At 43.4% G+C, this 14,940-nt stretch overlaps 1 protein-coding gene across 1 annotated transcript in view; it reads left to right on the plus strand.

The window, feature by feature from the left end:
• The first annotated feature begins 422 nt into the window (after positions 1-422).
• LOC143788213 (alcohol dehydrogenase 1-like) overlaps positions 423-14,940 on the plus strand; it is a 152,812-nt gene continuing 138,294 nt past the window's right edge. Inside the window, exon 1 of the mRNA XM_077277692.1 lies at positions 423-535. Coding sequence (XP_077133807.1) covers positions 518-535 — 18 coding nt within the window. The 5' untranslated portion in view covers positions 423-517. The remainder of the gene's footprint in view (positions 536-14,940) is intronic.

Here is a 14,940-nt window from a genome sequence, read left to right on the forward strand (position 1 = left end):
TGCTGTGATTTCTTTCCAGTCCGATCGTGATCCCAGCTGGAAAAAAAATCACAGATGAACACACAATGACAGAATAACTTTGGTCCTAATGAAATCCGATTTTTAATCAGACTGCATTCGTCCGATTTCATCACAAGTGGTAATGAGCCCTAATACAGAGACAACAGGAGGCAAACTGTGCAAAACTTTTATTGAAAACCATCTGCACAAATTATATTTTAGCCTCAAATACATGCATTTATGTAAGGAAAAAAATGTCCCCAAAGGTGGACAACCTATTTAAGGTTAAAATTGGCTCAGACACTAAGGGGTTAATAGATACCAGTAGACGTTACTAGCCTCTACAATCTTTTTATTTCATATCTTAACATTTTTTTTTCTCATGGTAGGAGTTCTAGGCATTCAGCCATTTTTAGGTCAGCAATGTTGTCCGTTAATAAATAACTTTCATCAGACGTTCACTATTCATCAAACTAGTCTTTTGTAAGTAAGGATTGTGCACAGAAGGACAAATCAAATGGCAACTGCTGGAAAAGTAAGTGCATAACATTTAAAACATTTTGTATTCAAACTTTTGGTAAAACAACCGTGTAATCATCTTGAACTCCAAAAAGTGGTTCTCGGTGTCTTAACTATTTTATGCCAATTTTTTTTAGAGTGTGGTCACATGCAGCAGATTTGTGCTAACAAAAATCCTTTAATACAACAGAATATCATTGTTTCTAACAGCATGTGCATAGATTTCTGAAAATCTCAATCTGAGAAGATTTCTGTAGCTATAACCTAGATTCTAAACTCTACGCCAAATAATTATTCAGTTGGGTAGAGTTAGTAATGAGGGACAAAAAAAACCATTAAAATTGTGGCTCAATTTTTTGCAAAAAACTGTTTTAGGCCATGTTACTGTGCATTGTAATTGCAGCATTTTTCTCCTGCGTTTTTTTATAGTAAAGATGAGGTTGAAAAGCGCTGTTTTTTTTTTTTTTGGTGCATTTTTTTTCTCAACAGAATTCTATGACGACTCTGCATCTAAAACATGGAGATGCATTTTAAGTGCAGCTTTTCTGTAGTGAATTTAAAAATCTTTAAAGTACGCTGGTTCAAATTTGCACCTAAAATAAAGATAAAAACACACAAAAAATAAGCAAAAAATGCAATAATCAGAGAATGCTGTTATTGTGTGCTTTGGTGTGAACACCTGCAAAAAATATCAAGTTAAGAAGCAGCAAAAAAACATAGCATTAAAGCTACATATGAACACCACCATACATGGCTTGCACTATATATATATTAAATGCTTTTGGGACCTTTTTTGACTCGCTCATCAAGGGGCAGGAATTGGGAAAGAAATTCTGGCTTTATTCAAAAAGGACAACGTTTGAGGCTTCAATAACAACAGCTAAAATGCACCAAATTTATCACACCGTATGAGCTAATTTGATAAATTTGGAGCATTTTAACTTTTCAGCCTGTAAAAAATAGACAGTAATTTTAAACAAATAAAAAAGTTTGTCTTTCCTTTTGGCAGTTTCTTTTTGGCCTTTGGCAGATGCCCCTGTTATACATATCTATGGGTGACCACTTTGTGACTTGCAATCTGTCAAAATGTTTCTAGCATGTCACTGTTGGGACAAGATTTGTTGAAAAGTTAAGGTAGCCACATTTGTATCTTCATAGTCATTTTAGCTTTGTTTTTTTTATGCACAGCTCCAAATCTTCTGCCTAAACATAGGGAATTTAATCAATAAAATGATTAAACTATATAGATATAAGAATTAAGACATGATACACAATTTAACTACCACTAGATGGTGGTCATGAGCTTACTACATACTGTTCTGCATTGCACTCAACAACAGTTTCCAATAAAACCAGATTATATAAATCTATAAAAACAATTCTAACAAAGATGAGACGCCGTATAAAATGTAAAGGAAGCCGGAATGCAATAATATTGAAATGTCATATTTCATTAATAATACAACATAGAACATATTAAAATTTGAAAATTAGTAATTTTTCCATTTTAAAAGTTGAGCAGGGCCATGTCTATCATTGTGTAGCATCCCCTATTCTTCTTACAACAGTCTGGAAATATCTAGGGGGAAGTGAAGAGATGAATTGCTGGAGTTTTGGGAGAGGAATGTTGTGGAATTCTAGCTTCTCAATTGTCCTGGGTAGAGTTGGGTTAATTTATTTGAGCAGAATTGAATTCTACTTAAAATTTACAAAAACGCATATTCTCATGAATATTCAAGCTTGCAGCTTTCTTGACCTTATAGAATGAAGAAAAAAATGTGCAATTAAAAGGCAGCAAGACAAACTCCATTCCCTCCATGAGTATATCACTGAATAATCCCACTTTTGCTGTTGTTTCCTATCCAGTCACTCTCTCCTCATATTAATGGATTCAAAGTATAATTCACAGACTACTACTCACGTTTTTCTTCCACACTGTAGTTGTACACCACACTTTGTTAAAAGTAGATAGCTATTTTTTAGTTTTTCTCCCTTTCTTTGATGAGTAGCTGTGTGCTCCGAAGTCCTCTCTACAGCATGTAAAATTGCTTCTGCATTCCCTGTCTCCGTTTTTAAAGATGATAGCAGTGAGGCACCATAAGGAAGACAGCAAGGCCACAACTGATTTCATGTGAAGCCTCTCTTGCTATTTTTAGCAATGTATTAAATGGTGGTAGCTTTTTTTCAAGTTGTTTGATCTTGCCGTGGCCTGCAGTTTCATGAAATTGATTTTCATTTCATTGTGCCTGCCATTTATCCTTCTGCATTTGAATTTCACATTTTTTTCTTAATGCACAAGGAAGCAGCAGCAAGGCAGTTCAATATTTTTTACAGAAAAAAATCTGTAATCACTATCAATCAAAAAAACTGTTTCCTTGAAAGCAATATTACCTATTTTTGTTTTTAAATAGAAAAGTAAATTCCCCAGCATGCAGACATTTTACTGTGACTGCCTCACAAAATGTGCTTGACACATGCAATTCATTTTTTTTTTTTGCACACCTGTTTCATAAGTAATCAAACTTTACATCAATACATGCCACATCAATATGACAGGTACCAGCTATTTGGACATGTACATACCTAACATATTTTGTTACATGCTTGAAAAATGTACATGCCACACCTATACTACAATGTGCTGCTGCATTTTGCTTTCTGTATAACCACATACCTAGCTATCATTTCTTGTTATGCTCTTCCTTGCAAAGTTTAAATAATTGGGTTTTAAAACATTTTTCAAAGTTAATTAAAGTGTTATCCAAAATATATGGTAAAACAAAAAGGTGCAGCAACAAGGTAGTTTAAGAGACAAAATAAGGACAAAAATTCACATATTACTGCTAAGTATGTGAAAGCCGAGAGCAACAGCGCCACCACTGTCACCTACCGTCTGGGCATTGCTTCTGTCAAATGTAAGTCACAATTGACCTCATTTGTCCCTGGAAAGCGTATTGATGGGGAGGAGCTGGATGGTCTTAGTAAATATATGACACATCCCTCATTCCAGTCTCAGCGGGATGATGTCACCTCTGACAGCAACAGAATCAGTTTGTGTTAGTGTTCTACACAGTCGTCCACACCATCATAACAGTTATTCATTTACATTGATGACTTTCAAATGCTGAGATGAACAGTCAGCTTTTGCACTCGAAAGATATGTGGCTGGAGAAGATGAAAATCATGATTCGAATTTATAGCTGTGTTGGTGACTTTGTCAGACATGGTGGTAGGAGCACTCTGAGTCAGGTGTTATGATCCTAGTGGCTTAGGATCACAAATCTAACCAGCTAAGTAGAAAATAATAGGACGAGCTCTGGGGATGTGGTAACTGGACTAACCGCAAACCTGATCCTAACCGCACACACTATAGGCAGCCGTGGAACGTTTCCTGAAATCCTAGACGTCTCTTCACGGCCTGAGAAACTGACTACCCCTAAAGAGAAAGTAAAGACCTCACTTGCCTCAGAGAAATCCCCCAGAGATATAGAAGCCCCCCACAAATAATAACGGTGAGTTAAGAGGAAAAGACAAACGCAGAGATGAAACAGGTTAAGCAAATGAGGCCCGCTAACGCTAGATAGCAGAAAATAGCAAGGGATCTGTGCGGTCAGTAAAAAACCCTATGCAAAAATATCCACGCAGAGAATGCGAGAACCCCCACACCAACTAACGATGTGGGGGGAGCAACTCAGCACCCCAGAGCACCAGCAAGCAGGGAAATCACATATAAGCAAGCTGGACAAAAACTCATAATATACTAGGAAACATCTTGAACACAGATGAGCAAAAATAAGCAAACAGAACTTAGCTTCTCTTGGAGAGACTGATAACGGATGTAGACAGGAGCAATCAGAATAGCACTGAATACAACGGCAACAGGCAAGGAATGAAGGACCAGGTGGATTAAATAGGAAATCCTAACTAGCAGATGACGAGACAGCTGATCCTGCCAGAAACCTGCAAAATAACAAAAAGAGCCACCAGGAGGAGCCCAAAGAGAGAACTCACACAGTACCACTCATGACCACAGGAGGGAGCCCGGAAACAGAGTTCACAACAGTACCCCCCCTTGAGGAGGGGTCACCGAACCCTCACCAGAACCCCCAGGGCGATCAGGGTGAGCCACATGGAAGGCACGAACCAAATCGGCCGCATGAACATCAGAGGCGACAACCCAGGAATTATCCTCCTGACCATAGCCCTTCCACTTAACCAAATACTGAAGCCTCTGTCTTGAAATACGAGAATCCAAGATCTTCTCCACCACGTATTCCAATTCTCCCTCAACCAGCACCGGAGCAGGAGGCTCAACAGAAGGAACCACAGGCACCACATACCTCCGCAACAAAGACCTATGGAACACATTATGGATGGTAAACGATGCCAGGAGGTCCAAGCGAAATGACACAGGGTTGAGGATTTCCAAAATTTTATAAAGACCGATAAAATGAGGTTTAAACTTAGGAAAAGAAACCTTCATAGGAACATAACGAGAAGACAACCACACCAAATCCCCCACACGAAGTCGGGGACCCACACAGCGACGACGGTTAGCAAAGCGCTGAGCCTTCTCTTGTGACAACATCAAATTGTCCACCACATGGTTCCAAATCTGCTGCAACCTATCCACCACAGAATCCACCCCAGGACAGTCAGAAGACTCAACCTGACCCGTGGAAAAATGAGGATGAAAACCAAAATTACAAAAAAAAGCAAAACCAAAGTAGCTGAACTAGCCCGATTATTAAGGGCAAACTCGGCCAATGGCAAAAAAGTCACCCAATCATCCTGGTCAGCAGAAACAAAACATCTCAAATAAGTTTCCAAGGTCTGGTTAGTTCGCTCGGTTTGGCCATTCGTCTGAGGATGGAAGGCCGACGAAAAAGACAAATCAATGCCCATCTTAGCACAAAAGGACCGCCAAAATCTGGACACAAACTGGGATCCTCTGTCAGACACAATGTTTTCAGGGATGCCGTGCAGACGAACCACATTCTGAAAAAATAACCGAACCAAATCGGAGGAAGAAGGCAACTTAGGCAAGGGCACCAAATGGACCATTTTAGAAAAATGATCACAAACCACCCAGATGACAGACATTCTCTGAGAGACCAGAAGATCCAAAATAAAATCCATGGAAATATGCGTCCAAGGCCTCTTAGGAACTGGCAAAGGCAAAAGCAAACCACTGGCACGAGAACAGCAAGGCTTAGCCCGAGCACAAATCCCACAGGACTGCACAAAGGAACGCACATTGTTGTGAAATTGGATTCTGGGCTCCCCCTGTGGCCACTTGTGGAATTTAACTTGTGTGCATCATCCCCTCTGTTCACCTGCTCCTATCAGGATGTGGGAGTCGCTATATAACCTTGCTCCTCTGTCAGTTTCATGCCGGTCAACAATGTAATCAGTAGCCTTTCTGTGCATGTTCCTGCTACTAGACAACTCCCAGCTAAGTTGGACTTTTGTCCTTGTGTGTTTTTGCATTTTGTTCCTGTTCACAGCTGCTGTTTCGTTACTGTGTCTGGAAAGCTCTTGTGAGCGGAAATTGCCACTCTGGTGTTATGAGTTAATGCTAGAGTCTTAAAGTAATTTCTGGATGGTGTTTTGATAGGGTTTTCTGCTGACCATGAAAGTGCCCTTTCTGTCTTCATGCTATCTAGTAAGCGGACCTCGATTTTGCTAAACCTATTTTCATACTACGTTTGTCATTTCATCTTAAATCACCGCCAATATATGTGGGGGCCTCTGTCTGCCTTTTGGGAAAATTTCTCTAGAGGTGAGCCAGGACTGTCTTTTCCTCTGCTAGGATTAGGTAGTTCTCCGGCTGGCGCTGGGCATCTAGGGATAAAACAACGTAGGCATGCTACCCGGCCACTTCTAGTTGTGCGGCAGGTTTAGTTCATGGTCAGTATAGTTTCCATCTTCCAAGAGCTAGTTCTCATATATGCTGGGCTATGTTCTCTCGCCATTGAGAATCATGACAGTTTGACCGGCCCAAAAAAAAAGGGTTAAATTACTGGCTGAGAAAGGAGAGAAAAAAGAAGTCTGCTACAATTTTTTTTTTTTTTTTTTTTTTCCCCTCTAGTTCTGAGTGTGCTCTTAATTGAATCACTTGCTAGTCTGCCTATACTGCAGCCTTCCTCTCTTCCTCTCCTTCTAATCCTTGAATGGCTCTGTGTTCACCTGTTTCAAATGGATCTTCAGAGTGTAGCTACAGGTTTGAATAATCTCGCCACAAAGGTACAAAATTTGCAAGATTTTGTTGTTCATGCACCTATGTCTGAGCCTAGAATTCCTTTGCCTGAATTCTTCTCGGGGAATAGATCTCACTTTCAAAATTTTAAAAATAATTGCAAATTGTTTTTGTCCCTGAAGTCTCGCTCTGCCGGAGACCCTGCACAGCAGGTCAGGATTGTAATTTCCTTGCTCCGGGGCGACCCTCAAGACTGGGCTTTTGCATTGGCACCAGGGGATCCTGCGTTGCTCAATGTGGATGCGTTTTTTCTGGCCTTGGGGTTGCTTTATGAGGAACCTCATTTAGAGCTTCAGGCGGAAAAGGCCTTGATGTCCTTGTCTCAGGGGCAAGATGAAGCTGAAATATACTGCCAAAAATTCCGCAAATGGTCTGTGCTTACTCAGTGGAATGAGTGCGCCCTGGCGGCGATTTTCAGAGAAGGTCTCTCTGATGCCATTAAGGATGTTATGGTGGGGTTCCCTGTGCCTGCGAGTCGGAATGAGTCCATGACGATGGCTATTCAGATCGATAGGCGTCTGCGGGAGCGCAAACCTGTGCACCATTTGGCGGTGTCTACTGAGAAAACGCCAGAAAATATGCAATGTGATAGAATTCTGTCCAGAAGCGAGCGGCAGAATTTTAGACGAAAAAATGGGTTGTGCTTCTATTGTGGTGATTCAACTCATGTTATATCAGCATGCTTTAAGCGTACTAAGAAGCCTGACAAGTCTGTTTCAATTAGCACTTTACAGTCTAAGTTTATTCTATCTGTGACCCTGATTTGTTCTTTGTCATCTATTACCGCGGACGCCTATGTCGACTCTGGCGCTGCTTTGAGTCTTATGGATTGGTCCTTTGCCAAACGCTGTGGGTATGATTTGGAGCCATTGGAGGCTCCGATACCTCTGAAAGGGATTGACTCCACCCCATTGGCTAGTAATAAACCACAATACTGGACACAAGTGACTATGCGTGTTAATCCGGATCACCAGGAGGTTATTCGCTTTCTGGTGCTGTATAATCTACATGATGTTTTGGTGCTGGGATTGCCATGGCTGCAATCTCATAACCCAGTCCTCGACTGGAGAGCTATGTCTGTGTTAAGCTGGGGATGTAAAGGAACTCATGGGGACGTACCTTTGGTTTCCATTTCATCATCTATTCCCTCTGAGATTCCTGAATTCTTGTCTGACTTTCGTGACGTTTTTGAAGAACCCAAGGTTGGTTCACTACCTCCGCACCGGGAGTGCGATTGTGCCATAGACTTGATCCCGGGTAGTAAATACCCTAAGGGTCGTTTATTTAATCTGTCTGTGCCTGAACATGCTGCTATGCGAGAATATATAAAGGAGTCCTTGGAAAAGGGACATATTCGTCCTTCGTCATCTCCCTTAGGAGCCGTTTTTTTCTTTGTGTCTAAGAAAGACGGCTCTTTGAGGCCGTGTATTGATTATCGACTTTTGAATAAAATCGCTGTTAAATATCAATATCCGTTACCACTGCTTACTGATTTGTTTGCTCGTATAAAGGGGGCCAAGTGGTTCTCTAAGATTGATCTCCGTGGGGCGTATAATTTGGTGCGAATCAAGCAGGGGGATGAGTGGAAAACCGCATTTAATACGCCCGAGGGCCATTTTGAGTATTTGGTGATGCCTTTTGGTCTTTCAAATGCCCCTTCAGTCTTCCAGTCCTTTATGCATGACATTTTCCGCGATTATTTGGATAAATTTATGATTGTGTATCTGGATGATATTCTGATTTTTTCGGATGACTGGGACTCTCATGTCCAGCAGGTCAGGAGGGTTTTTCAGGTTTTGCGGTCTAATTCCTTGTGTGTGAAGGGTTCTAAGTGTGTTTTTGGGGTTCAGAAGATTTCCTTCTTGGGATACATTTTTTCCCCCTCTTCCATCGAGATGGATCCTGTCAAGGTTCAGGCTATTGGTGATTGGACGCAACCCTCTTCTCTTAAGAGTCTTCAGAAATTTTTGGGCTTTGCTAACTTTTATCGTCGATTTATTGCTGGTTTTTCTGATGTTGTAAAACCATTGACTGATTTGACTAAGAAGGGTGCTGATGTTGCTGATTGGTCCCCTGATGCTGTGGAGGCCTTTCGGGAGCTCAAGCGCCGCTTTTCTTCCGCCCCAGTGTTGCGTCAGCCTGATGTTGCTCTTCCTTTTCAGGTTGAGGTCGACGCTTCTGAAATCGGAGCTGGGGCGGTGTTGTCGCAGAGAAGTTCCGACTGCTCCGTGATGAGACCTTGTGCTTTTTTTTCCCGTAAATTTTCGCCCGCCGAGCGGAATTATGATATTGGGAATCGGGAGCTTTTGGCCATGAAGTGGGCTTTTGAGGAGTGGCGTCACTGGCTTGAGGGGGCCAGACATCAGGTGGTGGTATTGACTGACCACAAAAATTTAATTTACGTTGAGTCTGCCAGGCGTCTGAATCCTAGACAAGCGCGCTGGTCGTTGTTTTTCTCTCGGTTTAATTTTGTGGTGTCTTACCTACCGGGTTCTAAGAATGTTAAGGCGGATGCCCTTTCTAGGAGTTTTGAGCCTGACTCCCCTGGTAATTCTGAGCCCACAGGTATCCTTAAAGATGGAGTGATATTGTCTGCCGTTTCTCCAGACCTGCGGCGGGCCTTGCAGGAGTTTCAGGCGGATAGACCTGATCGTTGCCCACCTGGTAGACTGTTTGTTCCTGATGATTGGACCAGTAGAGTCATCTCTGAGGTTCATTCTTCTGCGTTGGCAGGTCATCCTGGAATCTTTGGTACCAGGGATTTGGTGGCAAGGTCCTTCTGGTGGCCTTCCCTGTCACGAGATGTGCGAGGCTTTGTGCAGTCTTGTGACGTTTGTGCTCGGGCCAAGCCTTGTTGTTCTCGGGCTAGTGGATTGTTGTTACCCTTGCCTATCCCGAAGAGGCCTTGGACGCACATCTCGATGGATTTTATTTCGGATCTGCCTGTTTCTCAGAAGATGTCTGTCATCTGGGTGGTGTGTGACCGTTTCTCTAAGATGGTCCATCTGGTTCCCTTGCCTAAGTTGCCTTCTTCTTCCGAGTTGGTTCCTCTGTTTTTTCAAAATGTTGTTCGTTTGCATGGTATTCCGGAGAATATCGTTTCTGACAGAGGGACCCAATTCGTGTCTAGATTTTGGCGGGCATTCTGTGCTAGGATGGGCATAGATTTGTCTTTTTCGTCTGCTTTCCATCCTCAGACTAATGGCCAGACCGAGCGGACTAATCAGACCTTGGAGACATATTTGAGGTGTTTTGTGTCTGCGGATCAGGATGATTGGGTTGCTTTTTTGCCTTTGGCGGAGTTCGCCCTCAATAATCGGGCCAGCTCTGCCACCTTGGTGTCCCCGTTTTTCTGTAATTCGGGGTTTCATCCTCGATTTTCCTCCGGTCAAGTGGAATCTTCGGATTGTCCTGGAGTGGATGCTGTGGTGGAGAGGTTGCATCAGATTTGGGGGCAGGTGGTGGACAATTTGAAGTTGTCCCAGGAGAAGACTCAGCTTTTTGCCAACCGCCGTCGTCGTGTTGGTCCTCGGCTTTGTGTTGGGGACTTGGTGTGGTTGTCTTCTCGTTTTGTCCCTATGAGGGTTTCTTCTCCTAAGTTTAAGCCTCGGTTCATCGGCCCGTACAAGATATTGGAGATTCTTAACCCTGTGTCCTTCCGTTTGGACCTCCCTGCATCCTTTTCGATTCATAATGTTTTTCATCGGTCATTGTTGCGCAGGTATGAGGTACCAGCTGTGCCTTCCGTTGAGCCTCCTGCTCCGGTGTTGGTTGAGGGTGAGTTGGAGTACGTTGTGGAAAAGATCTTGGACTCTCGTGTTTCCAGACGGAAACTCCAGTATCTGGTCAAATGGAAGGGATACGGTCAGGAGGATAATTCTTGGGTCACTGCCTCTGATGTTCATGCCTCCGATCTTGTCCGTGCCTTTCATAGGGCTCATCCTGATCGCCCTGGTGGTTCTGGTGAGGGTTCGATGCCCCCTCCTTGAGGGGGGGGTACTGTTGTGAAATTGGATTCTGGGCTCCCCCTGTGGCCACTTGTGGAATTTAACTTGTGTGCATCATCCCCTCTGTTCACCTGCTCCTATCAGGATGTGGGAGTCGCTATATAACCTTGCTCCTCTGTCAGTTTCATGCCGGTCAACAATGTAATCAGTAGCCTTTCTGTGCATGTTCCTGCTACTAGACAACTCCCAGCTAAGTTGGACTTTTGTCCTTGTGTGTTTTTGCATTTTGTTCCTGTTCACAGCTGCTGTTTCGTTACTGTGTCTGGAAAGCTCTTGTGAGCGGAAATTGCCACTCTGGTGTTATGAGTTAATGCTAGAGTCTTAAAGTAATTTCTGGATGGTGTTTTGATAGGGTTTTCTGCTGACCATGAAAGTGCCCTTTCTGTCTTCATGCTATCTAGTAAGCGGACCTCGATTTTGCTAAACCTATTTTCATACTACGTTTGTCATTTCATCTTAAATCACCGCCAATATATGTGGGGGCCTCTGTCTGCCTTTTGGGAAAATTTCTCTAGAGGTGAGCCAGGACTGTCTTTTCCTCTGCTAGGATTAGGTAGTTCTCCGGCTGGCGCTGGGCATCTAGGGATAAAACAACGTAGGCATGCTACCCGGCCACTTCTAGTTGTGCGGCAGGTTTAGTTCATGGTCAGTATAGTTTCCATCTTCCAAGAGCTAGTTCTCATATATGCTGGGCTATGTTCTCTCGCCATTGAGAATCATGACAGCACATCCCGCGACAAGGAAGGCCACCAGAAGGATCTAGCCACCAAATCTCTGGTACCAAAAATCTCAGGATGACCCGCCAACACTGAAGAATGGACCTCGGAAATAACTCTGCTGGTCCATCTATCTGGGACAAACAGTCTCTCTGATGGACAACGGTCAGGTCTATCCGCCTGAAATTCCTGTAACACCCGTCGCAAATCTGGGGAAATGGCAGACAAAATTACCCCCTCTTTGAGGATACCAACCGGCTCAAAAACTCCAGGGGAGTCAGGCACAAAACTCCTAGAAAGAGCATCAGCCTTCACGTTCTTCGAACCAGGAAGGTACGAGACCATGAAATCGAAACGTGAGAAAAACAACGACCAACGAGCCTGTCTAGGATTCAACCGCTTGGCCGACTCAAGATAAATCAAATTTTTATGATCAGTCAAGACCACCACACGATGCTTAGCTCCCTCTAGCCAGTGTCGCCACTCCTCAAATGCCCACTTCATTGCCAACAACTCCCAATTACCAACATCATAATTTCGTTCAGCCGGCGAAAATTTTCTTGAAAAGAAGGCACATGGCTTCATCACAGAGCAATCAGAGCTTCTCTGTGATAAAACAGCCCCTGCTCCAATTTCAGAAGCATCAACCTCGACCTGGAAGGGAAGAGAGACATCTGGCTGACATAAAACTGGAGCCGAAGAAAACCGGCTCTTCAGCTCCTGAAAGGCCTCAACGGCCGCAGGAGACCAGTTAGTCACATCAGAACCCTTCTTGGTCAAATCCGTCAAAGGTTTAACCACACCAGAAAAATTAGCAATGAAGCGACGGTAAAAATTAGCAAAACCCAAGAACTTCTGAAGACTCTTAACCGATGTACGTTGAGTCCAATCATGAATAGCCTGGACCTTGACTGGGTCCATCTCAATAGAAGAAGGAGAAAAAATAAAGCCCAAAAAGGAAACCTTCTGGACTCCGAAGAGACATTTGGAACCCTTCACAAACAAGGCATTGGCACGCAGGACCTGAAATACCATCCTGACCTGCTTCACATGGGATTCCCAATCATCTGAAAATACCAAAATATCATCCAGATACACAATCATAAATTTATCCAGATATTCTCGGAAGATATCGTGCATGAAGGACTGAAACAAAGAAGGGGCATTAGAAAGTCCAAAAGGCATCACCAAGTACTCAAAATGGCCTTCGGGCGTATTAAATGCTGTTTTCCATTCATCGCCCTGTTTTATACGCACAAGATTATACGCACCGCGAAGATCTATCTTGGTGAACCAACTAGACCCCCTAATCCGAGCAAACAGATCAGACAACAATGGCAAGGGATACTGGAATTTGACCGTGATTTTATTTAGAAGGCGATAATCTATACAGGGTCTCAACGAACCATCCTTCTTGGCCACAAAAAAGAATCCCGCACCAAGAGGGGATGAGGAGGGGCGAATATGTCCCTTCTCCAAAGACTCCTTTACATAGCTCCGCATAGCGGCATGCTCTGGTACAGACAAATTAAACAGTCGTCCCTTAGGGAACTTACTACCAGGAATCAAATTTATAGCACAATCACAATCCCTATGAGGAGGTAGGGCACTGGATTTGGGCTCATCAAATACATCCTGGTAGTCCGACAAAAACTTCAGACTTCAGAAGGAGTAGAGGAAGCAATTGATACCAAGGGAGCATCGCCATGAATTCCCTGGCAACCCCAACTCAACACAGACATAGCTTTCCAATCCAGGACTGGATTATGAGCCTGCAACCATGGCAGACCCAACACGACAACGTCATGCAAATTATATAACACAAGAAAGCGAATCACCTCCTGATGTGCAGGAGTCATACACATGGTCACTTGAGTCCAGTATTGAGGTTTATTCTTGGCCAATGGTGTAGCAACAATTCCCTTCAATGGAATAGGGAACTGTAATGGCTCAAGGATAAAACCACAGCGCTTGGCAAATGACAAATCCATCAGATTCAGGGCGGCACCTGAATCTACAAAAGCCATAACTGAGTAGGATGACAGAGAGCAAATCAAAGTAACAGACAAAATGAATTTAGGCTGTACAGTACCAATGGTGACAGATCTAGCAAAGTTTTTTGTGCGCTTAGAGCATGCTGAGATAACATGAGCTGAATCACCACAGTAAAAGCACAACTCATTCTGACGTCTATGATTTTGCCGTTCAATTCTGGTCAGAATCCTATCACATTGCATAGACTCAGGTTTCTGTTCAGAAAACACCGCCAGATGGTGCGCAGGTTTGCGCTCTCGCAAACGCCGATCAATCTGAATGGCCAAAGCCATTGACTCATTCAGACTCGCAGGCGTGGGGAACCCCACCATAACATTCTTAATGGCTTCAGAAAGACCTTCTCTGAAATTTGCAGCCAGGGCACACTCATTCCTTGAGTAAGCACCGACCATTTCCGAAATTTTTGACAATACACCTCAGCTTCATCCTGACCCTGAGAGAGAGCCAGCAAGGCCTTTTCTGCCTGGTTCTCCAGATTAGGTTCCTCATAAAGCAATCCAAGCGCCAGAAAAAAACGCATCCACATTCAGCAATGCAGGATCTCCTGGCGCCAGGGAGAAGGCCCAATCTTGAGGGTCGCCGCGTAACAGAGAGATAACAATTCTAACTTGCTGAGCGGAATCACCAGAGGAACGAGGTCTCAAAGAAAGAAATAATTTACAATTATTCTTAAAATTCAGAAACCTAGATCTATCTCCAGAAAAAAACTCAGGAATAGGTACTTTTGGCTCAGACATAGGACTGTGAACAACAAAATCCTGAATGCTTTGCACCCTTGCAGCAAGATGATCCACACTAGAAGTCAGACTCTGAATATCCATGTCTGCAGCAGAACTCAAAGCCACCCAGAGATTAAGGGGAGGAGAGAAGCAGGACAGACTGCAGAGCATAAAAAAAAAAATTGAACTCAGGATTTCTCTTATCCCACTTTTGCGATGCATTTAACACTTTTGGCCTGTTGCACTGTTATGATCCTAGTGGCTTAGGATCACAAATCTAACCAGCTAAGTAGAAAATAATAGGACGAGCTCTGGGGATGTGGTAACTGGACTAACCGCAAACCTGATCCTAACCGCACACACTATAGGCAGCCGTGGAACGTTTCCTGAAATCCTAGACATCTCTTCACGGCCTGAGAAACTGACTACCCCTAAAGAGAAAGTAAAGACCTCACTTGCCTCAGAGAAATCCCCCAGAGATATAGAAGCCCCCCACAAATAATAACGGTGAGTTAAGAGGAAAAGACAAACGCAGAGATGAAACAGGTTAAGCAAATGAGGCCCGCTAATGCTAGATAGCAGAAAATAGCAAGGGATCTGTGCGGTCAGTAAAAAACCCTATGCAAAAATATCCACGCAGAGAATGCGAGAACCCCCACACCAAC

Source organism: Ranitomeya variabilis, chromosome 1, assembly GCF_051348905.1.
Source record: "Ranitomeya variabilis isolate aRanVar5 chromosome 1, aRanVar5.hap1, whole genome shotgun sequence".
NCBI classification, from domain to species: domain Eukaryota; kingdom Metazoa; phylum Chordata; class Amphibia; order Anura; family Dendrobatidae; genus Ranitomeya; species Ranitomeya variabilis.